This window comes from Polypterus senegalus, chromosome 1, assembly GCF_016835505.1.
Source record: "Polypterus senegalus isolate Bchr_013 chromosome 1, ASM1683550v1, whole genome shotgun sequence".
In the NCBI taxonomy this organism is placed as follows: domain Eukaryota; kingdom Metazoa; phylum Chordata; class Cladistia; order Polypteriformes; family Polypteridae; genus Polypterus; species Polypterus senegalus.
The window spans coordinates 54,545,779-54,569,736 of record NC_053154.1 but is presented as its reverse complement, the minus strand read 5'-3'; the positions used below and the strand labels follow the sequence as shown (position 1 = coordinate 54,569,736).

General features: G+C 36.1%; 1 protein-coding gene across 1 annotated transcript in view; it reads left to right on the top strand.

Moving 5' to 3' along the window:
- The window catches only part of LOC120526187 (protein kinase C-binding protein NELL1-like), a 1,449,010-nt gene extending 1,438,088 nt beyond the window's left edge, over window positions 1-10,922 (top strand). Inside the window, exon 20 of the mRNA XM_039749219.1 lies at window positions 6,015-10,922. Within this exon, the coding sequence (XP_039605153.1) occupies window positions 6,015-6,065 (51 nt within the window). The 3' untranslated portion in view covers window positions 6,066-10,922. The remainder of the gene's footprint in view (window positions 1-6,014) is intronic.
- The last annotated feature ends 13,036 nt before the right edge of the window (window positions 10,923-23,958 follow it).

Genomic DNA, 23,958 nt, shown 5'->3' with positions numbered 1-23,958 from the left:
ATCAAGATCTGTATCTCGAGATTCGGGCATGTTGGTGTGACACGTCCAGAACAGCCATGCTACGGACTGTTCCACAAGTTAAAACCTTGAAGTGTAGACCTTTGGGAAATAGCCAATAATGACGATAAAGGATCAGCCAGAGAGCACAGAATTGTATTTATTATTCAAATGTATTTTTATTATTCAACAGAAATTCATAATTGCATATATACTTTTCTGCATCTTACTATAATAATTTTATATAGTTTTATTTACAACATAAAGCTGAAGGGCATTTTAATGCCTTATGTCACCCAAGCTTAATATTATTGAACAGATAGAAATGGTATACATAATATAGGACAAAACAAATAAGACACTAATTTTCTCAAATGTCAATATAGATCATACATAGTCTAACAACAAGCAAAGTAAGCCATCTTAACTCTCTGACATATCATTGGCAAGATTTGAGGTCTTTTGTTTCAGTTGGTGGTGGCAGATGGTTTATCTGCTTTTCAGTAAAATATCTACTTCCTTTCCTTCCTTTTATCACAGGAGGTCTAAGACATTTCCCAATTACTCAAATACCAGTTGGTCACAGATGACAAAGAATCCTTTTATATATTGGAGTCCCATTATTGAAAGTGGGACCACTTTTCTTAATGGCATAATAATTATAGCATTCATCATAACAATTCATCTGACATACTATACATTTAAGTAAAACATCTAAGGACAATAACAGCTATTTATAACAGATTTGTTTCATTCACCCAAGGATGACATGACATCATGATGACAGTTGTCCAGTCACAGTTACTAGAGTCCTAAACATTTCTATAAGTCCCCCCCTGTTCATTTGAAGTTAAAGTATGTGTAAGAAAATAATACATCATATTTTGACAGATATAAAATAAGAGGTTACTGTATATGTAATATAAGATTTGACAGGATTATGGAATTCTTCTGGAAAGTAGAACAACAACAACATGTATTAATATAGCACTTTTTCATACAGAAATGTAGACCAAAGTGCTTTACAAGATGAGAAAATGAAACTTACAAGAAAAGATTTAAAAATAAGCAATAATATTAAAGAATAAATAACAGAACAACAAGGTAAGGTCAGATGAATTGAAGGACAAAAACAAAAAACCAAAAAAAAATAAAACACCTCCACTTAGACTGGAGAAAAAAAAAAAAGAAAATCTGCAGGGGTTTCAAGACCAAGAGTCCACCCAACCCCAACTGAGCATTCTACCTAGCATAATTTTTCATAAATCAAAACTCATAGATTTCATGATTCACATTGGGATTTGATGGAGTTGGGCTCATGGACAGCTGAGATACCCAACTTCATTCTATCATGACAGGGGGCTGCATAGTGCTGGAGAAAAACAACAGAGAGTAGTAGATATTAGTACAGTTTGCAGATCCCTGAAGAATATGAAAATTCTATGCCCATATATTCCACTGGGAATACAAATAAAATGTAGCTACGAAAAAGCCAAACTAAAATAATGAGTTTTAAGCAGTTTTTTTTAAATGTTCCACAGAGTTAGCGTGGTGAATTTCTATTGGTAAAGTATTCCAGATTTTAAGTGCATAACAGCAAAAGGCCGCCCCACCACCTCTCTTAAGCTTGGTTCTAGAAATAAAAAGCAGACCACCATTCAAGGATCTGAGGTTATGGCTTGGAGTGTAGGGAGATAGGCATTCCAAAATATAGGATGGAGCAAGATTACTTAATGCTTTATAAACCATTAGTAGTATTTTAAAGTCAACTCTAAATGACACTGGCAACCAATGTAATGACATCTAAAACTGTTGAGATGTGCTCAAATTTTCAGTTAAGATTCTGACTATTGCTTTCTTTTTTTTTAAATTTTATTGATTTTATTGTAATCATTCCATACAAATAGATCAATTTTTACAAAAAATAGAATTGAAAACAAATCAACCCCCACCCCTGAGAAAGAGAGTATGGCCAACGGAATAAAACATAAAACTAGTAAAAATAAATAAATTGATGACTTTAAAAGCAGATAAAGATAAATAGAGAATAAAAAGAAATAGGAAGAGAATTTACTTCCTTTGCTTTAAGAGCTTATTCTAAAATATTATTGATTAGATCCTGCCAGGTTTTGAAAAAGATCTGCACAGATCCTCCTACTGAGAATTTTATTTTTTCCAATTTCAAATAATATAAAACATCAGTTACCCACTGACTTAAAAGATGAGAGTTAGGATTCTTCCAGTTTAGCAAAATACATCTGTGTGCCAATAGTGTAGTAAAGGCAATCACAGTGTGTTTGTCCTTCTACACTTTAAGCCCATCTGGAAGAACACCAAACACAGCTGTTAGTGGATTAGGAGGGATTGTGACACCAAGGCTGTCTGAAAGGCACTTAAAAAGTTTTGTCCAGAATGATGTTAATTTGGTGCAGGCCCAAAATATGTGACCCAGTGTGACTGGAGCTTGATTGCAGCGTTCACAGGTAGGATCTTGCCCTGGAAACATTTTGGATAAGTAAGAAAAATGTGCTTGATATATAATTTTGAATTGAATAATTGTATACTTTGTGCATATGGAGCTCGAATGAATTCCCTGCATTGCTACCTTCCATTCCCCTTCTGATATGTTGAGTGAGAGATCCTTTTCCCATTGTCCTCTTGGATCTTTGAAAGGGAGGGACTGTAAAATAATTTTATATATTGCATAACTGCTGTCTGAGTCCTCGAAACTGAGCAATATTTTTTCCAGCATAGAGGAGGGTGGGAGATGGGGAAAATCGGGCAGGTTATGTTTAACAAAGTTTCTAATTTGAAGATAGTGAAAGGAATGTTTTGGTGGAAAATTTAATTTGGAATGTAATTGTTCATAGGATGCAAAGATGTTGTCAATATAAAGATCTCTAAGCAATTTAATCCCAAATGTTTTCTGGATATTAAAGACTGCATATGTTTGCGAGGGTTGAAAAAGGTGGTTCTCATGCAGAGGTGCAACAGATAAAAGATTCTCCATCTTAAAATGCTTTCTACATTGGTTCCATATTCTGAGTGATGAAGCACAATTGGGTTATTAGGTATTATTGGTATTGCAAATACCAGTGGTGACAAGGGGCATCCTTGCCTGGTACCACATTCTAGTTTAAAGTAGTCTGAACAAATGTTGTTAATCCAAACTGAAGCTTCTGGATTGGTATACAGTAATTTGATCCATGCACAAATGTTCAGGCCATACCCAAATTTCTCTAATGTAGTGAAAAGGTAGTTCCATTCAATCATATCAAATGCTTTTTCTGCATCCAATGATAGTAATATCTCCAGGGTGTTTGACTTTGCAGGTGATTATACAGTATTACATTAAACAGGTGTCAAAGATTGGTAGCTAAGTGTCGGCCTTTAATAAATCCAGTTTGATCTTGTGATATTACCGAAGGCAGCACTTTCTCCATCCTTCTAGCTAGGACCTTGGAGAGTATCTTAACATCATTATTCAGAAGTGAAATTGGTCTGTATGATGCACATTGTAATAAGTCCTTATTTTGTTTAGGAAAGATGGTGATGAATGCTTGGCGAAAACTTTGAGGTAGAATTTGATTGTCTCTAGCTTCTGTAAATGTTGCTAATAAGAGGGGAACTAGCTGAGTGGAAAATTTCTTATAAAATTCGACAGGGTAGCCATCAGGGCCTGCTGCTTTCCCGCTCTGAAGTGACTTTATAGCATCTAGTAATTCTGATAGCGCCAGAGGTTTATCCAATTCCTCTGCAATAAAAGTATCTATTTGTGGTATCTGTAATGTATCCAGAAATGCATTAGATTGTGTGTTGTCTTCTTTGAACTCAGTAGAATATAAAGATTTATAGTAGTCTCTAAATGTGTGCATTATATTTTTATTCTCAATGATTTTATCTCCGCTCGTGTTGGTGATTGCTGATATTGCATTGCGAACTTCTTGCTTGTGGATTTGTTGAGCTCAGAGCTTATTAGTAGTGATGAGCGAGCATGCTCGGCTAAACGTGTTTGGCTCAAGCATCGCTATGCTTGGAGCATGGCACTACTCGAACGAGCACCACATGTACTCGTGCGCCATGCTCAAGTCTCTAGTGCTATATATGCAGGCACTGTCATATAATGTTTTAGAGTGTCAGCTCACCTGCAGGCACTGGCATATAATGTTTTAGACCGTCATTTTTCTTGTAAAATTGGTTTTTTTGGTGGGTTTTGGGCGTGTTTTTGGCAGTCTGTAAAAATGGTTTACAACTCGGACAAACTGGTTCCCATCAGCGACTTGGGAGTCCAAGATGCATCCAGATATCGTCCCCATACTGTTCCTGGTCCATTTGGGTGGTGTTTCTGTCACTTCCTGACCTTTTCCAATGGACCAGGCACCCTCCTCTTTTCAGAGCAGGGGGTGCCTGGTTGTCTTCCATTGACTTACATTATACTCGGGTGCTCGGTAGAGCACACGAACATCGCGATGTGTTCGGACCGAACACCCAAACACTTTGGTGCTCGCTCATCACTACTTATTAGCTTTCTCTCCATATTCATAGTAATGATGTCGATTTAAAAATGAGTTGTTCAGTTTCTTTGGTTGTTAAGAGGTTGAGCTCTGAATGCAGAGCCTGTCTTTTCCTATGAAGAGCCTCACTTGGACACCTGGCATGTTCTTGATCTATTCTAGTAATTTCGCTGGTTAGCTTCTTTGGTTTCTAATTTATCTCTGTGGGGAAGATATGAAATAATCTGTCCTCTTAAGAAAGCCTTTAGAGTTTCCCAGAGTATTCCTGCAGAGACCTCTGTGGATATATTTGTCTCTAGGAAGAAACTGATTTGTTTTGATATAAATTCTGTACAGTTCTCGTCTGCTAATAAAAGTTGGTTAAGACTCCATCTGCGAGATGAGTATGTGGGGCATAATGATTTTAGCTCCAAGATCAGAGGGGCATGGTCGGAAATAACAATAGCGTCGTACTTACAAGATTTAATCGTTGGCAAGAAATTATTATCTATAAAGAAATAATCAATTCTTAAGTAGCAATGATGCACTGGTGAGTAGAAGGAATATGTTCTTGAGTTTGGGTTTAGAAACCTCCAGGGGTCTGATAAGTTGTGGTCAGTTAAAAACTGTGTAATTGTCTTTGCAGTGTTAGAGACTATTGCTTTCTGCACTAATTGCATTTGATTGATGTCTTTCTTAGGTAATTCTGTTAGGAGAGCATTACAGTAATCTAGTTGACTTAAAACAAAAGCATGAACTAATTTTTAATCGTCTTGTAAAGGTATTAGAGGTCTAATATTTGATATTTTCGTCAAGTAAAAGAAAGCAGTCCTATTATTCTGGTTAATGTGTGATTTAAAGTTTAGGTCAGAGTCAATGACTACCCCTAAATTCTTTATTTGTGACTCAATTTTTAAATATGAGAGACCAGGATTATTTCCAATATCCTTGCTATATCCATATTTTCCAATACTAAGATTTCTGTTTTATCCTCATTTAATTTGAGAAAGTTACTACATCTCTAACTGGAAATACTGCTAAGACATTGAATCAGAGAGCTAAGAGAATCAGGGTCATCAGGCGCTAGCGATAAATAAAGCTGTGTGTCATCTGCATAGCTGTGGTAGTTCACCTTGTGCTTTGTGATAATCACTACAACTAACAAAGAATTTTCTACCTTTTAAGTAAGAGTGAAACCAACCTAAGACACTGCCAGGTTGGCCCACCCATTGGTAAGGTAATTTATAAGAATGCTGTGGTCTATGGTGTCAAATGCTGCAGTTAAGTCTAGAAGCTTTAAACAATTCAGCAGTTGAGGTATGAGATTCCGATTGGATTCACAGCAAAAATTTATTAATTATATTAAAAATACTAAATGTGTTATTTTAATGAATCATGTCTTATATAATGAGCAATTAATGTGCATAATGTAGGAGCCTTAGTGTAATTATCTATCCATCTAATTGTTTGATGTTATAATTCTAAAAGTTATTCTAACTTACACACTCTTTTTCTCTTTTGTAGAATGGAAGTATCTGCTGCTCAGTGGATTTAGAATGTCTACAAAATAACTAAACCTGAAACCTGGGACTATCTTAGACTTAATGATTGATCATTTGGTGTAAAGATCAAAAATGTCATGTTTTATACACCTAAATTGCCAAAGTCTCCACATAAAGAAGATGTCTGGAAATTCAACTTCATAGAAACAGTGGAAGTATCTCGGCCTGTCGTCCTCGCAAGAATCACCTTGGCTAGGACATGTGATCTACTGTATACAGTATGCGTGTGCGTGTGTGAGTCTGAAAACTATGTGTGATTCCATTCTATCTCATGTCACATGTTAAAATGTGTTGCAGGTTTGTTTATGTTCATTGTTTCACAAAGCAAGGAGGAGAGTTGATAACACTGTGGTAATTGAGTGATGACAAACAAATGAACCCATTCAATAATTCTTCAGTTCCTATGTATTATTTAAAATGTGGCCCCAAAAGTAGCACCAATTCAAGAACTTGTGTCTATCTTTTGCCAGTTGACCACTTTAAAGCCTGTGTTTTCACATTTGTTATTATCAGGCATATATATTTGCAGATCAATACACACCACTGGTCAACAGCAGCAAGCATCTTTTACTGTATGACAATGAGAAACCACCATTAAGAAGACTTGTCATACACAATATGAGAGCTTAGCAGCTGTGGTAGTACCAAAACACTACATATACTGAACATTTTTAAAATGTGATTGACTAAGCATTTTGCAGGACATGTATATGTTTTTGGTTTGGTTTTCTTAAGGGTAAGAAGTCTGTTTGAAGTAAACCTGTTGAAAGCTTCAAAACCACTTACTTAAATCATATTTAACACATTTTTTATAATCGCAAAAAAGAAAAAAAAAAACGCTTGCATTGATGGTGGTGTAATTTGCATATAATGAAACTATTTTCATTCAAAGGAATAAAGGTGGCAATAAATTTACGTTTTTGTAGCAAGAGCTTTGGCATCCCTCCATTTCTTGACATGGGTACAAACTAGGATAGTCGCACCTCCTTCCTTCATCTCCCAGTTTCATATTACTTTTATTTTCTTGCTAAACTGTTTCTGAAATAGTTAGGCTCACACCTTGTCTGGGTGTGTGGAACTCCATTTGCAGATTTCACAATGTCTCAAATATTTCAAAGTGGTTCAGTTTGTTAGTCAAAAGTGTTCTCTTGGAACTGCAAGCATTGCATTTTGAAAGGGCTTACAGGCTCTTGTAGTTTCTGAGAGACCCTTGAAAAGGAAAATAAGGAAAGAGTTTTGCTTACAAAAATACTATTACAGAAACTTTTTCCTACGTTATTCTTTCTGAACAAAACTGATCTAGGTCTTAATCGCAATTATTTTATTTTACCTAATCATTTTCCTTTTAGACTTCTTCTTTTATGTGCACCATTAGGCACTGCCAAATTTGACTTTGCAAGATTTGGATTAAGTGCTGTTTTTTAATATTCCATCATGTATTTATTTGCTTGTGTATTTATTCATTTTAGAGTTATCACTACAGACCTCAGTGTTGCTGGATGCTGTGTAAAAATAAAACTTCTCACTGTCTTCAGATTATTATTTGTAGTTTTTTAGCACATGGTTAGGATAGCTTTCTATTTTTCCAGATCTGCTGTAGAGTAAAGAATGTAGCTACATGTTGTTTGCCACTATTTAAGGTAAGTGTAATTTTAAGCTGATACCATTCTGTCTAAATGAAACATCAATTACCACTCCTATTGTAGTGTGATTATGTAAGGCAGTGTAAGTGATGCAAGTGTACGCAGACTTAGTCAGCTTAAAACTACAACAGCATAAAGAAAAAAATCAAATATTAGTTGAAATTTCTAGCACAGCATATTAACAATAGTGTCGTAATTCTCAGAATCTATCCTGTGAAACAATTTTTTTTATAGTAAGCATTTTCAAAAGAGGATAATTCCTTACTTGGGCAGTTGGTCATATTTACAATTGGCAATACAAACTGTTTGTAATTTGTTTGTAAATTTGGTCAAAACCTATCATGTTTATGACAGGGGTGTAGGTCATACAACAGAAGCATATGTATAGTCAGTCATGTTCATAAGGCAATGTGCACGTACAGTATAACAGGTCTGTGCGATGTGACAAAAGCATCCCAACATGCAATGTAACCATATTACAAACAGTAACAGTTGCCTGCAAAAAAGAGCAAAACCAAGTAGAGGTATGCAGAGATTCAAAATCTTGAAGTGCAAGCATCACCTACAAATATAAAAATGGTGGCAACCAACTAATACTGCATTACACACAATAGTGTAGCAACAGGGAATCAATTAAGTCTATACCTAAAAAGACATTTTCATATTTAAAATATGTTGCAAAATAAAAGGATTAGTATGTACAAGAATAGCATGTGCATACATGTGGAGAGTGTCTTTGTGTGGCCCACTGGAATACTGGAATAACCCTGTCACAGCCTATAGGTGTAATGATGACAGTACATTTATTTGTAATGACATAGCACTTGCTAATTTTCCAGCTATCCTTTACATCACCCTCTTGTAATCAGTGTCAATGGCCCTGTTATGCCCAATGTACTTTATAAAGCTGGTGTGGTACCTGTCTAGTAGGCATTAACATTCAAAATAGAGTATGTTGCTTTCAATTACAGCTCACCAGCATTTTGATCGAGTGACGCTGTTTCTGCTGATATATACTGCAATACAGTCATTCAATTATAACATTGTCAGCCATACTGTATGCGGCTGCACTAAGTGTGCAAACTACAACCCAAAAATGTCATCCTTCTTTCTTAACTGGGCTCTTGTCACCTGTGCCATTGGAGAACTAATTATTTTGTGACATTAGCTGGTTTATGCCAGTCGGCTCCATAAGAATGGTTCACCTAATGGAAAGCTGTCATATCCAGGATTGTCAAATCGGACTCTTATGACTGAACTAACTGGACATCTTTGTGATCATACATATAATCCTCCTTTGATGCGTAGGTGTCATTTTGCAAAGATGTAGTATAACTGCTTTGCTTAAATAATGCACTCTTGATCCATTCCTTATTTTTAATGAACTTATCCAAGTTATTCTATGGATTCTATTCTTTTCCACCTTATGGCATTGGCCCACTCCTATACAAAGCAAAATCGGCTATTTTCATGACTGTTACGTAAAGAAAGGACAGTCTTAATTTTTTGTGACAAGTTTAAAAAGGGAAATGTTTTACAGACAGAACCCAGAATCAGATTTTGAGACACATATCGAGTCATGTAGCAAATACCCTGTGGGCTTATACAAACAGGCTGAATAATAATTTCTGGACAGCTCAGGCATTAGTTAGCCGAACAAGCTTTATGAACACAATTTCTTCTCCAATTTGTAAAAGTACATATGTTTTGTAGATTCTTGGTGGCATTCTGGTGCAGTGGTTAGTGCTGCTGCTTCACAGATATGTAATTTTGGACCCAAAATCCCTAACTGGAGTACAATGAAGACATGCAATTCCACCCAACACAACACATCAATTCCCATTCAGTTTTGTTTTGAAGGTCCCTAAATTAGTAATGTTTGCTTGGTTCTCTGTATGACAAAAAACCTTTTTTAAATGTTTGTGTGAAATATACCCTTAGTCACTTTCCAACTTGGTCCCTCTATTCTTGTGGAAGAAGTCAAGTAACCGCTGGGTCCCACTGTACTAGTCATAAACACTGGCTATTCATGACACTTAAATAAATAGGAGGGATAGGAAATGGAAGGATGAATTATGTTGTTAAAAGTACCCAAGTTAATTTCTCTTTCTGTTTTAAATATCTTAATAGCTATGGAATAATTTTCCTGAAATTAATTATTTTGCTATTTATATTTTCAAAGTGATCACTTGATTATAAGGATGCCATTGCAATGATATTTTTAGGATAGACTTTATCTTATTTTGAAAAACATAGTGCAACACAGCTAATATTATGACATACTGGGTTGTATTTATGGTTGAAATCTTTAATTTATAAACAGATTGGAATAAAATAGTAGTCCCAGTGGCCACCAAAGGCAAGGTTTGAGAACCACTGAAAAATGTTTTTTTTTTGGGCAAAAAACCCATTATACATTGCAAATATGTATAGCAGGTGAAATGTCATTCTTTAATCCCTTTAAATTCTACTAATCTGATGTATTTTAAAATCTATTATGTATTTTCCTTGATTTTGACATTTGTCATATAGTTTATTGTTAGTCATTATTTGGTTTCTTTGGGAATATTAGAATTACAAATCAGCATTATTTTCTTAGATTTTGTCACTGACATTTTTGTGGTATGTATTAGTAAAGCTCTTTCCATGATGTGTAATACTTTAGGTTGTAAGACATGGCAAAACATTGTTCATTCTGATAAGATTAATTCTATAAAAACAATCGATATGCATTTATTTAGTAAGTCTATTTGTGACACAAAGGAACACTTAACACTATTGTGGATTTAATAATTTTTTCATCATTAACCTTCAAAGCCTAATAAAGTACTCCACTAACAACTGTATTTTATATATTCACAAATTTACTTTTGTGTTGTCATTTTTTCTGATCTGACATTAATATAATTCTACTCTCAGCTGTACACTGAAATGCATTTTAAAACAATGGAATTGAACTAACACTTAAGGGATGGTTTGGTAGAGTTTCCAAAAATCTTTAAGTCAATTTGACCTATTCTGTGCCCTGATACCTTGAAAATAATACTGTTGATTTATTTCATATTTTTTACAGACCTGGGGGGTATTTTTCGTACGTGGATTACTCGTTTAGCTGGATGTAATTGTTGACAATTTGGCATGATCCGGGATCTGTTGGTTTTCGAAACTCTTGCTGGATGTGTTGTCATTGCAGCACATCCAAATCCTAAAACCATGTAAACAAGGATTAGCTCACACACTTAATCAGTGTCCGTGCATGGAATTCATTCGATCATGGCTTCGCCGTTCATGAATGAGCGACCAATTGATATCAGTGTGCAAATTATAAGAAAATAATTTAATATAGAGACGGTTTTGCGTGATCAGAAAGATCCTTTATTGCTGCCGGAGGAAATTCTTTTCAAAAGATATCGCTTTAGCTGGGGAGGAATATTGCACCTCAAAGATTTATTAGCACCTTCTATTCGAAGTCAAACTAGGGAAAGTCGGGCTCTCACAATCACACAGACAGTACACATTGCTTTGAGGTTTTTTTGCAAGTGGCACTTTTTTTATATACTGTAGGCGATGCGGAAAATCTGTCTAAAAGTGCAGTTTGCCAGGCAATTTGTAAAGTCTGCTTGGCTCTGAAATATTTCCTTCGGGTTTTCATAGTGTTTCCTGGACACTTGTGTGTATAGACAATAAAAGAGGCATTTCATGCCATTGCAGGTAGGCAATACACAGGCAAAAACACCCTCATTTCCATAAAGAATCTCACAATCAGCCTAACATTCTCAATTACCCAGGATTTCCAAATGTGATTGGGGCACATGGGACTGATCAGAGTGGAGTTTGATCAAACATTATTTTGAAAATTTACCTCTTCTCCTGATGAATAATCAGACACAGTGTCTTCATCAAATATTTGACCTTTGTCAATATCTCGTTGATCAGACACAGGTTCTAGGGATATGACATTCCCTGCAACTGACCCAACAAACACAGAGGGCTGTATAGAACATACCTATGGCACACATTGAGGACAAATATATGCAATGACTATCCTTGAGCTGAAATGAAGTGACCACTGCATCTTGCCACTTGGGAGAAGCTTCCCCCTTGAATGCCCTCAGAAACAGGGTGATGGGCATTTTGCTGGAGAGCCAACTCTACAGCAGGGATTAGGTCTGGACAGCGTGGACCTCCACCTGTTTTTTGCTTGTCTGCCTTCTTATTAGCTTTAAAATGTATGTTTTTTCTATTATATATGATTCTTTATGTCAACAATTCTTTAAATAGTTATATACCAATATTTACCAGCTTGAAGTATATTCTTGTACTTCACTTTAACCTGTTCCCATGTTGTCCTTGTGCTCGCGTTTGATCTGGAATTATGACATATTAAATAATAATTAATCTGACACATAGGAAATGAAACGCTGCATTCAGTAAGTATAATGCACACTATTTACGCGTTTAATTTGTCAGTCACTTTTTGCCAGCCATCTTTTTTGGTTTGAGCTGCTTTTGCAGTGTTACCCCTTGTGTATAGTAAATCTTGAAATTCTTCATATCCTTTGAGTAAAAGGTCCTGCTCCCCTTGTGTGAAAAAATGCGCCCGCTCTTTCATTATTTTGTTGAAACCTATCAAAGTCTTGCTGATCATGTTTTCTAGACTCGACATATACGGGCTTTTCAATCAGAGTGGGCGCACGCAATCATCTTGGATGATTAGATCCAGCTAGACTAATCTACTACATGGCTGCGTTTGAAAAAACAACTTTCCTGGATGAGTTTCACTGGCATTAACTCATCCAAGATGAGGCATCTGATCTTGGATGATTTAAGCGACGTATGGAAAATACCCCCTTGGTTTTATGTTTTTGTTTAGAGTTTATAAAAAAACAACACAGAAAGTAAGACTAGCATCTTACTAATCTAGAGAATGAGCATTTCAGAATATTTTAAATCCACACAGAAGGACTTTATTACAAAAACACACTTTTATGTTTTAAAAGACAAAAGCAGTCTTTATTAGTATGCAACTCTGTTACCCAGGTCAGCGTCTTTAGTGATGGCAGCCTATTCTAATAGCAATAGACAAAGACACAGAACAGAAATGGATGAGGTGTCATTCCACCACTGAGTCAAGCAATCTACTTCTTGTCAATGATCTACTGAAAACAAGTAACATTTATCAGTTGTGTATGAATAAGCTAATAGGTTTAGGAGGTTTATTTAAACAATAATTGAGAACAGTGAATTCGCATGAATAAAGAACAACTAAAAGTTTACTAAACTATAAACTGCATTTTGATTTTAATTATTACTCTTACAGTGCAATATGCAGTTTAGTTATCTTGAAAACATAGTAAATTAAAAAATCTATCTTTTTTATTAAAAAGGGTACAATTCAGGATATCATTTGGATTATCTTGCTTAAGAGTTTGAAATTGTTGTGAAATCCTTACTCAAGAGGCACAAAAAGGGGAGCGGGCCTCCAAGAACTCACACAGGAGGCCAGACCTGTGACCACTGGATTGGCTTCACCTCAGGCAGCCTAACCCCAACCAAAATGGAATGCCTTTTGGTCAGCATAGGCCTAAATGGAGATAAGGGTCTTAAAGACTAAAAGTCTCAAAATGTTCAGAAAGATGGAGAAGAGAAAAATGAAACAATAGGCAAGTTCCTTTATATATTAGATGAGAAGGCAAAGAAAAAAGGAGCAGAAATTAGGTTTAGCCTGAAGCTACAAATCGGATAAACACCAAACAAAAAACAGTACCTTAAAGCAAATGCAAGGATAAAAAACCAAAGACTTGAATAATGACAAAAAACAAAGCAAATGAAACACTAACTACTATAACCATTACTATGTTGAAGCTGTATAAAACACTGTAAAGCTTCAGTTTAAGTACTGCTGGGGCTGGAACCTATTGAAGCCCACAGACCTTGGGGTATGGTTATCATTCCTTGTGAAGTGAAGACTTTCTAGTGTCAGCTGTTACAAAGATCTAACAATTAGAAGCTGAAGGTCTTCTACAGTGCAGCAATTAGAAATATACTTTATATTAAAATGGTTAAAAAAAGAAAAACAGCTTTGCACAGGCGGTGCTGCAAATAGTGGTGTTTTAAGATGTGGTCATCTTAGAATTCTAAGTCTCCTTACCTCACCAGACTTTCTTCTTTGGTGTAAATGCCACTCTTCACAACACTGAGACACTTTCTGTCAGAGTTAATCTTGTTAAACCTGTTCCTGTAGTCTTGATCTGCAGAATTATACTTTCTAACAAGAAAATGTGAACCATCAGAAAGAAGTGAAGTCCACCAGATTTAATTTGTATTGCCCAGAACATGATTTGGTACTGTATTTGCACTCATGAGAGAAGGGTTGCATTTGTCTGATTTTAGACAAATAATGAGTCTGAATATACTGTTTCATCTAGAAGCTGCTAATTACAAAAGGTTTGAAAGATGAAATTATCATAAGAAAGAGGCTAACAAGGACTAAATCAGAATATGTACCTGCATGCTTTATTTCAGGATTCATTTAAAAACTCAAATGCACCTTTCTAAGGAAACCTAAGAGCACTTATGTTTATGGAAATTTAATCTTATCAGAGTGACGATGACTTAGTCATTAGTTTGACAACCTGTATGAGGTACTGTAGAAAGAAGAAATTGTGCAAATGTTGCTGTAACATATTTAAATTGCATTTACATTTTTTTTATTTATTTATGTGTTTAGAATTTTGGTGCAATATTTCTTGTGTAAAAAAATGTAAACTTGGGTCAGTTTATTTGAAACAAAAGGGAATAAACCTTCTAATAATTGGGTTTCTTGTTTAAACTTTATTGCATTTTTTTCTTTTAATCTGTTCAATATCAGTGACTCTAATTCTTCTAACATTCTCTTACCATTCTATACCACTATATCTGGTCAAAGATCTGAAAGATTTGATCTTTCTTTGCAAAAGGCACCCAAGTTATGATTCACATTGTCTCTTTAGCTGAAAGATTTGTTAATTAATACTTGGCCTGACAAAAACAAAAAATACATGAAGAAAAAAAGTCATTTTTATCATAAAACAGCAATAAAATAAGATTGCAGAATTCAAGCAATGGAAAAATGTCCAGAATTCATTGCAAAAGATATAAATAGGAAAATGGAGCCTATCTGCCTTGGGTTTAATTCCATTCATTTCATTAGAGAGAGAGGTTAGAGGTTAGGAGCACATGCTGATTCAGTGCATTGCCATACCCAACACATGACAAACCAACTCAGGATCCCAGATTAGGACCCGAGTGCAGCCATACAATGGATGACACCTCAGCACCACACTAATTCACATGGAATGGAACCAATGTGAGGCTTTTTATGGTGGCTGGAGTGACAATTCTGCCACCAACCCCCAGGGTTTTCCCTAAAGGTTGGAGGGGCCTACATGCAGGCTTGATGCAGATTAACGTCATACCCAGGACGGAGCAATTGCAGGTTAAGGGTCTTGCTCATGGGCCCAATGAAGTAGAGTCACTTTTGGAGTTTTGGAGTTTACGGGAATCGAACCGGAAACTTTCCAATTACCAGTGCAGATCCCTAGCCTCAGAGCCATCACTCTGCCATTTCATTATACAGGTAGTTAATTGATATTAGACAAACATGCAGTAAACAAATTTAATCATCACTTTGAAATTAAACTAAACAATGCTAAAGTGGTTAGTAATATTGCCTTATAACTCTAGTGTCTGGGTTTCAGATTTTGTCCTGCTCACTTTGAAATTTGTATGTCTTTCTGGAGAAATTGAAGAAATGGACTCTCTCATAGGGATCCTCCAAATTCAGCATTTGTCTTTGTATAATATGCTATATAATGTACTGTATATTATTATGAACACTAGTATTAATTTTATAATTTCACTGCTGTTATTTTGCTTTGTGGTATATTATATTACTAAAATTATTTTTCCATCTTAGCTGTTGAAACAGACCAGGATAGTTGTGGATTCAGAAAGAATCGGGCCACTTCACTTTCTTTACGCATTACTGTGTTATAGATTTAATTTTAAATGGATAAATTTGCTATTTTTGCACATCAGTCTACACTCAACAACCCATAATGACAAAGTGGAAATATTTTCAGAAAGGTCTACAAATATATAAAAAAATCAAAAACTTATTTATATAAGTAATCAAACCCTTTGCTGTGACACTCGAAATTGCAGTGATGTACATCCTGTTTGCTTGTATAATTCTTACGATGTTTCTACAACTAGACTGAAGTCAACCTATGGTACATTGAACTGACTGGACATCACTTTTGAAAGCCAAACACCTGTGTATACAGTATAAGGTCCCACAATGCGAGCAGCATGTCAAAACAAAAAGCAAGCCATGAAATCCTAAGAATTCTCTGTAGATTGTTGCAATCAAACTTTGGTGAGGCACAGATCAGGGCAAAAGTTTAAAACCATTTCTAAAACGCTGACTTTCCCAGGAGTGCAATTGACTAAAAAATTGTGAAATGGAAGACGTTTGGAACCACCAGGGCCTGGTTCAGAGATGACCAAGGACTAAATTTTCATTCTTACAGAGCTTCCAAAGTCCTCTGCTGAGAAGAAAGAAACTGTCAGAAGGACAACCACCTCATCAGCACTTTCTTGGAGTTTATGGTAGATAGGCTATCTCCTGCTTGGTGTTCACGGAATGGACTGTGTGAGCATGAGGAAAAAGGCTCTCTTGTTAAATAAGATAAAATTTGAACTCTTTGGTGAGAACTTTGGAGAGTACAGTCCTAGTATTTGTGGAGTTTGAATTTTTTCTCAATGTTCAACTATCTTTTTTTCCCTTGGGTATTTCAGTTACCTCCCACATCCCAAAGACATGCATTTAAATTAAATGGAGAAATAACAATGTGACAAGTTGAAATAACATGGTGAAGTATACTGGGTGATGTTAAAAAAAAAAAAGAGGCAATTGTGTTTTAGTATATAAGGAGCCTCCAAAAATTCCTAGTTCTTCAAGAGCAAGGATGGGTAAAGGCTTGCCAATTTCCTAATAGATGCATCGGTGAAAATTACAAAACTTTGCAAACAACGTTCCCCAAACATCAATCTGTAGGATTTTGTCCATTCAACAGTGCACACTCTAGTTAAAAGATTTAACAATCTGGCCTACTTGGGTAAGGCTTAACACCACTTCTAAATATGTATGATTTCCCTCTGTCTTGAAAACCATCATGTGTTTGTAATATTAAAACTGAACCAATTAAAACAAAACAGAGAAAAAACATTACAGAAAATAATTACTGAAATGGAGAATACAGTTTAGAAACCAGGCAGAGTACACCTAATTTTTTAAACTGAAATTCCACTCATTCAGCTGAGCAGCAACTATTAGTACATAGTATCCCATAGTATGGCCTTTTTAATAACCATAATGAGTAAGACTGTAATGTTCCTACCTCCTCATTAAGGTTTTTCTTTCGTGGCAGACCACGTGATATTGTTGCCAAGGTAAAAGATGTTCAGCCCTGAAAGTCACTAACCCAGGCTGTAATTAATACAAACTTTTGTGATGGCAAATACAGATGCAAAAAAAAAAAAAATGATAAAAACTGCAGAAAAAACAAACAGAAGAAAATATACAGTGAAGCAAAAACAAAAGAGGCTGATTAAGAATAACACAAAATAATGTTGCAATATTTGCTGATCTGTTTTTATCACTGAGTAGCCTAATTGCTAAAGATACAAAATGTAGCTTTTCTGTCGTGTTGTTGTTTTTTGCGTTGGAGGACTCCACCACTTCTCAAACAGCTGCTACAGAATTTGGAGTGAAGAAGATAAGAAGGTTCATAAAGAATTTGACGGGAGCTATTTTAAGAAAAGCTCTGCATAAAGCTGTTCCATAGACATCTGACTGACACTAATCATTTAGCTTTATTTTCTTTTATCTTGTGCATGGATGTCTCCAGAAACACAGATTAGGCCAAAGAAGAGAGCGCACTGCAGTACAGAAATCCAAAGCACTTGTAGAATACAGTTGTTGACAGTCCACTGCTATACAATATACAGTGCTTTCATGCACAGACATTTTTTATTTCTAGATACTTCTAATTAGCACAACAGTCTTGTCTCACTTCCTGAGAGATAGACAAAAGCAAGTAACAGGAATGTGATATTTAAAACCAAAGGACTTGTGAATTGTCACACCAATGCACATTTGCTCATGCCTCTGTTCCTTAGTACTCCCAGTTTCTACCCTTTCTCTGAACTGTGCCATTTTACTCTGGCCCAACAGTTTACTGTGCCTCTTCTTTCTATAAAAGAATCACTCTTTATTTCTTTTGCTTCTGTATTGTGGAATATGCATCCCTGGCTGTTGGAAGACTTCTAGTCAAATGATGCTCAGGCACGTCATTAATAACCACAGTGTGGGACTGCTTAGGCTTACAATTACTCTTCTTTACTTTGTATCTGTGCAGTTTGCACTTGATTTAATACACTTGTGGTTACTGCTTTTGTGCAATCTAGATGTTTTCCTAACCATTTTACTAATCTTATCACAATTTTTTACTAAATAATCAGAAATAATATACAGTGTATATTATGATATTTATAAGTTACTATATTGTGCTGGGTACATTGTTAGGGAAATTAGTATTTCGCATAAACAAAAGTCGACTTCACCACTACAAATAGCTCCATCTGCTGGACATCCTTTATTACAAAAAATTTGAGGAAGCCCCATTATCTGAACAGCTAACAAAGCAAAGATCTTCAGTAAGTTAGGCTCATTTGCATAACACAGTCAAGAAAGATATTAGTTTGAACCAGTCAGCATACAGATAAATGGTATAATCTTTAACATGTTTATCCCTTAATATTATCTGAAAGGTCCTAAAATAGTTAAACTGATTAAAAGTGTTTGGCACATATCTATATCTGAAGAGGAATTTCTTATGTATAAATTTTTATACAGGACAACATAAAAGGTATTAATTGCCATTATTCCATTGTTCTCTTGGTAACTATGCTGGGCACAAATAGTACAGAATATCTTAGTTAACAGGCACACCGAAAACAAGTTCACATAGAAATAATAATACACACCAGGATACATTATTTTCTGTTACCTACTGTACATACAATAGAAGTCCAAGAAGGTTATTCTCAATCTTTATAACACACTGGTTAGACCTCACCTGGAGCACCATGTGCAGTTTTGGTCTTCAGGCTACAAAAAGGACATAGCAGGGCTGGAAAAAGTCCAGGGAAGAGCGACAAGGCTGATTCCAGGGCTACAGGAGTTGAATTATGAGGAAAGAATAAAACAGCTAAGCCTTTTCAGTTTAAACTAAAGAAGATTAAGTGGTAACATGACTGAAGTGTTTAAAATTATGAAGGGAATTAGTACAGTGGATCGAGACCGTTATTTTAAAATGAGTTAATCGCAGAACATGGGGACACAATTGGAAACTTGTTAAGGGCAAATTTCACACAAACATTAGGGTTTTTTCTTTACACAGAGAACAATAGACATTTGGAATAAGCTACCAAGTACTGTGGTAGACAGTAGGACTTTAGGGTAAGGCAAAATTAGACTTGAAGTTATTTTGAAAAAATTAAGTGAATAGGACTTGTGAGCTTGGAGGAACTGAACGGCCCGCTCTCATCTGGATTGTTTTAACATTCCAACTATGACTAATGATTACTTGAATTATACTCAAAAACTGTCATTTTGTTCTCACAACCCACATAGTGACAAATGGAAACCTTAGCTTGTCATGTCTAATATTGCTTTAAGCTGCTACTAGCAAACAGTTGTGGAAAGTGCAGAAGACAGTTGTAAATTATCGGAACAAGTGTCTTAGCAGACTTTTAGCAAAAGCAGGAATCAACAATAATTTTGTCCATGCTCTCCTTTAGATTCAAGATGGTGTGCTTCTGAAGATATTTGGAATTACTAGTGAGGCTGGAGAGGCGAGTAGAATTAAGCTGCAACCTTGAAGAAGCTATTTTATAATTTTGTCAGGTCCTTTTAAAAAGTATACACAAACATGTTTGCATTTCTTATTACAAACAGCTGTGCATGCAGTTTACTTATTTTTCCCTCCAGCATATTAGCTAGAAGTGTCTACCTAAAGGATACTGTTTAATAGCCGGCTTCACTTCTCTGATACATTTTAAATTATGCAGTTTGTGCCACAGTGTCTTAACTTTGCTTGGCACACTTATTTCATCTCCAATCTGGGAACAGTTTGCCATCTGCCTGTGGTACATGATACTGCACACTGTTTCTAGTGCCTTGTGCTAGAAGGATTTGGAATGGGTAGGATACCTAGCTACAAATGAACATCCAAAGTGCTGCACGATAGGTCTGTGAACACAAATTTAAATATGTATCTATGTGTTTATTAATTTATATATTTACTTATAATTTCATTATGTGCACTCTAGTCATAATACATTATTGATGTGTTCTCCAGCTGTATTTCAAAGCTACATGTAATTTCCTAGTTATTACAGTTTTACAGTCAGTAGCAAGGTAAACCACTCATTCTTAACAAATATGCCGAACCAGACCACTCTAGAAAACTGGAAAGGAAGGAAACAGAACTTTAGAAAAGGTAGTTAAACATGCTAAACATGAGCTTCCAAACTAAAATAGACTTGTATGAAATGTACAAAGAAAAAGATTCCATTGTCTTAATATTTATATAGTAATTTCCATTGCTTAACAATTTTTGCAGCTTCAGAAGAAATTCTAGTTATAACTGTAGCTCCCTGTAGAGTCACGTACAAAAGGATGCTGGCTTTGACACAAAAGTCAAATTGACTGAAAGGTTGTAAAAAGGTTAAATGACCTCTTTCATGGTCACTCAATGATGCAGAAACATCTGAATCAATCTTGGATTAAAAGGAACCAGTTATTAGGAGAACTCGGAGACGCTACAGTGAAAAACAAAATTGTATAGACTTAATTGAGTTTTATAAAATCTAAAAGCAGTGAACCAAGTCAACCTTGTGTGCAGCTGAAACTCAGATCGAAGCCAAGTTAAGGAAGCCTGACTTGTGACAATCATTAAGAGTGCCTCACAAAACCAGTTGGTGAACCTGTGACATGGGTCACATAATCACACTATCAATGCTGCCGCTGAAATCAGTGCTTCTTTTATAAAGCCTTTATACACTTTAATAATGCATGTCTTCAGCTTATCTTGTTTCACATTAAATAGTATCTTTGTTAGCAAAAACACCTAAAATCAAAAGTATACTTTTCTTTGGTCACAGTTGAAAATGTGGTAAACACAATGTTACAGTGTCGATGAAAAATATTCAGCCCCTGGTTCACATTTTATATTATACAACACTGGATCACAATGTATTAAATATATTTTTTTTGTTATTTTTGACATTCGTCAACAGAAAACAAAAGTTAAAACAGATCACTGAACAGTGGTCTAAATGAATTAAAATATAAAAACACAAAATAATTGATGCCATAAGGTACTCATCCATTTCAAGTTAGTGTTTACTAGATGCACCTTCAGCAGCCATGGCAGCTTTGAGTTTGTGTACACAGGTCTTCTTTGTAAAACTGCTCAAGCTCTGTCGTGTTGCATGAAGATCACGAGTGAACAGCATATTTTAACTCCAGCCAAAAAATCTTACTTGGATTGAGATATTCACTCCACTCCAGGACATTATCATTGTTGTCCTTAAACCACTCTTGTGTAGTTTGTGCTTTTTGTTTGATAGACAACAAATCCTCTCCCAAGGTGCAGGTTTCTTGCAGACTGCATCAGGTTTTCCTTCAGGATTTCTCTGTATTTTGCTGTATTAATTTTACTCGCTACCTTTACAAGCCTTCCAGGGCCTGCTTACAGAGAAGTATTCCCAGTCAGTTCTGGTCTCATCAGACCACAGAACATTCTCCCAGCTGACTTCAGAGTCTCCCATGTGTCTTCTGGCAAATTCTAGCTGTCATGTGCATTTTTCTATCGATGGCTTTCTCTTTGCTTCTCTACCATAAAGCTGTTACGGATGAAGCAGCATAGCAACAGTTCTTGCCTGCAAAGTCTCTCTGATCTCTGCCACTGTAGCTAGTAATTCTTTCAGAGTTCTGAAACATCTCTTGGTAACCTTCCTCACTAGTCTTCTTCTTGCAGAAGAGTTCAGCTTTAGTGCTCTAAGCACATTTACAGCTGTGGCGTACTCTTTCCATTTCTAAATAGTTGATTTAACTGGACTCCAAGGGATATTCAGCAACTTGGATAGTTTCTTGTCTCCATCCCCTGGCTTGTGCTTTTCATTGAGTTGCTTGGAGTTTTCATTTGTCTTCATTGTGTAGATTAGGCCATAATTTACCCACTGTAACTGGACCTTCCATATAAGGTGCATTTATACTACAATCAACTGAGACTCCTTTACTACAGATAGGTGATCTCCATTGAAATAATTATGGAACTTCTAAAACTAACTGGCAGCACAAGTGATGATTTAGGTGTATCATATTAAAGGGGGTTAACACTTATTTTAATTATATGTTATACTTTTAATCAAGTAAGACTACTTTGCAGACGTCTGTTTTCACTTTGACATTAAAGACACTTTTCTGTTTTCAGCGTAAGAAAAGTCAAAGTAAATCCACTGTGATTCAATACTGAATTACAATAAAGTGTAAAAACTTCCAAAGGGTAGATACTTTTTAGAGGCACTATATATCGTTTTGCAAAGATTCAAAGATTAATATCTCTTCCAAAATCAACCAGTCTTTATAGCTGTTTTCACTTAAACTCACTGTTTCAAATATGAAAGGAGAACACCCTATTGATGTCTGTCCACATCTGAAACAATGTAAAGGACTGGGGTATACTGAAATAGTTGAGTTTATAATAGTTAATTAGGCCTGGCAAGGGACAGTCACAGAAAGGAGAAAGACACAGTTAAAAAGGAAAACAGAAACAAAGCTGCCCCCTGGCCTACCTACGCGGGCATCCTTGTCCGTGTTCCATTGGAGCGGTTGTTCATCCAATTGCAGACTTCTTAAATTATACCAATGCACATTTTTCTTTCTTTCCTTCTCTTTGCTGGACTTTTTCTCACTCTGGAGAAGCTTCACTCTTCTCCTTTATCCAGGCTCAAAGCACGTTGGACTGAGGTAGCTTTAAACTGCTTCCCTTGAACTATTTGGGTCCAACAGCCAGAACACTTTCAGGATCAGGGTGCCCTATTTTGCCTACAGAAACTCCAGGCTTGAATTTTCTCTAGCAGCCCCTCATGCATAAATCATCAAGAGTTTAGTCTCTATCAGGGGTGTAACCCTAAATTGATTTTTGGGTGAACCTATACAATATGAGGTCGCTGGAAAGGGGTGTGTGGCGCTCCTGATATCTATGCAAAAGGACGAAGGTCCAAGTCTTTAGAGTCCTGGTGCTTCCTGTTTTGCTATTTGGTTGCGAAATATGGACGCTATCTAGTGACCTGAGATGAAGTCTGGACTGCTTTGGTACTCTCTTCAGAGAATCCCTGGGAACCACTGGTTTGACATTGTGTCAAATAAGCAGTTGCTCATGGAGTCCAGAAAAAGGCATTGTGAGGGAGCATCAATTACAGCACTACGACCGTGTGGCACAATTCCCTGAGGGTGATCAGGCTTGCAGAATCCTCATTGTTGAGGACCCAAGTGGTTGGACCAGGCCAAGGGGACACCCACATAACACCTGGCTACAGCAGATAGAGGGACATTTCCGGAGGGTGGGACTGGACCGTGTGTCTGCCTGGGGTGCTGCCAATCAGGATCCTGAGCTGTTTTGTCGTGTGGTAGATATGGCAACTCACTGTACCAGTGCATGCTCCCCAACCTGACCTATACAATAGTGGGTGGCCTGGCTCTAACTGACCATCCTGTCACAATAGAAGAAACCCTACAACAATTTACAATCCAGTCTTCATGCTCTGTAATTAAACAACACAATCTGTGGAACATTGGGGCTGAATTTCAAAGGTGGAATGGGGGCATTTTCCTCAATGTAACAACAAATGGGAGGGTTTAGAGGCCTTATTTGTATTTCCTTTTATCACCATGTAATACTGCCTTAATGTATTCTGTGTCTGAAAAATAAATATGGCCTATAATCAGTGCTGACAAATGCAAACATCTTTGGCAAATAAATTAGTGAATACCAAAGTTATTCAGGATATATTTATTTGCAGAAAATGTTTAAAGCTATATTTGTAAGAACACACATTTTAATCTGGATTATTAGAAAATCACTTTCC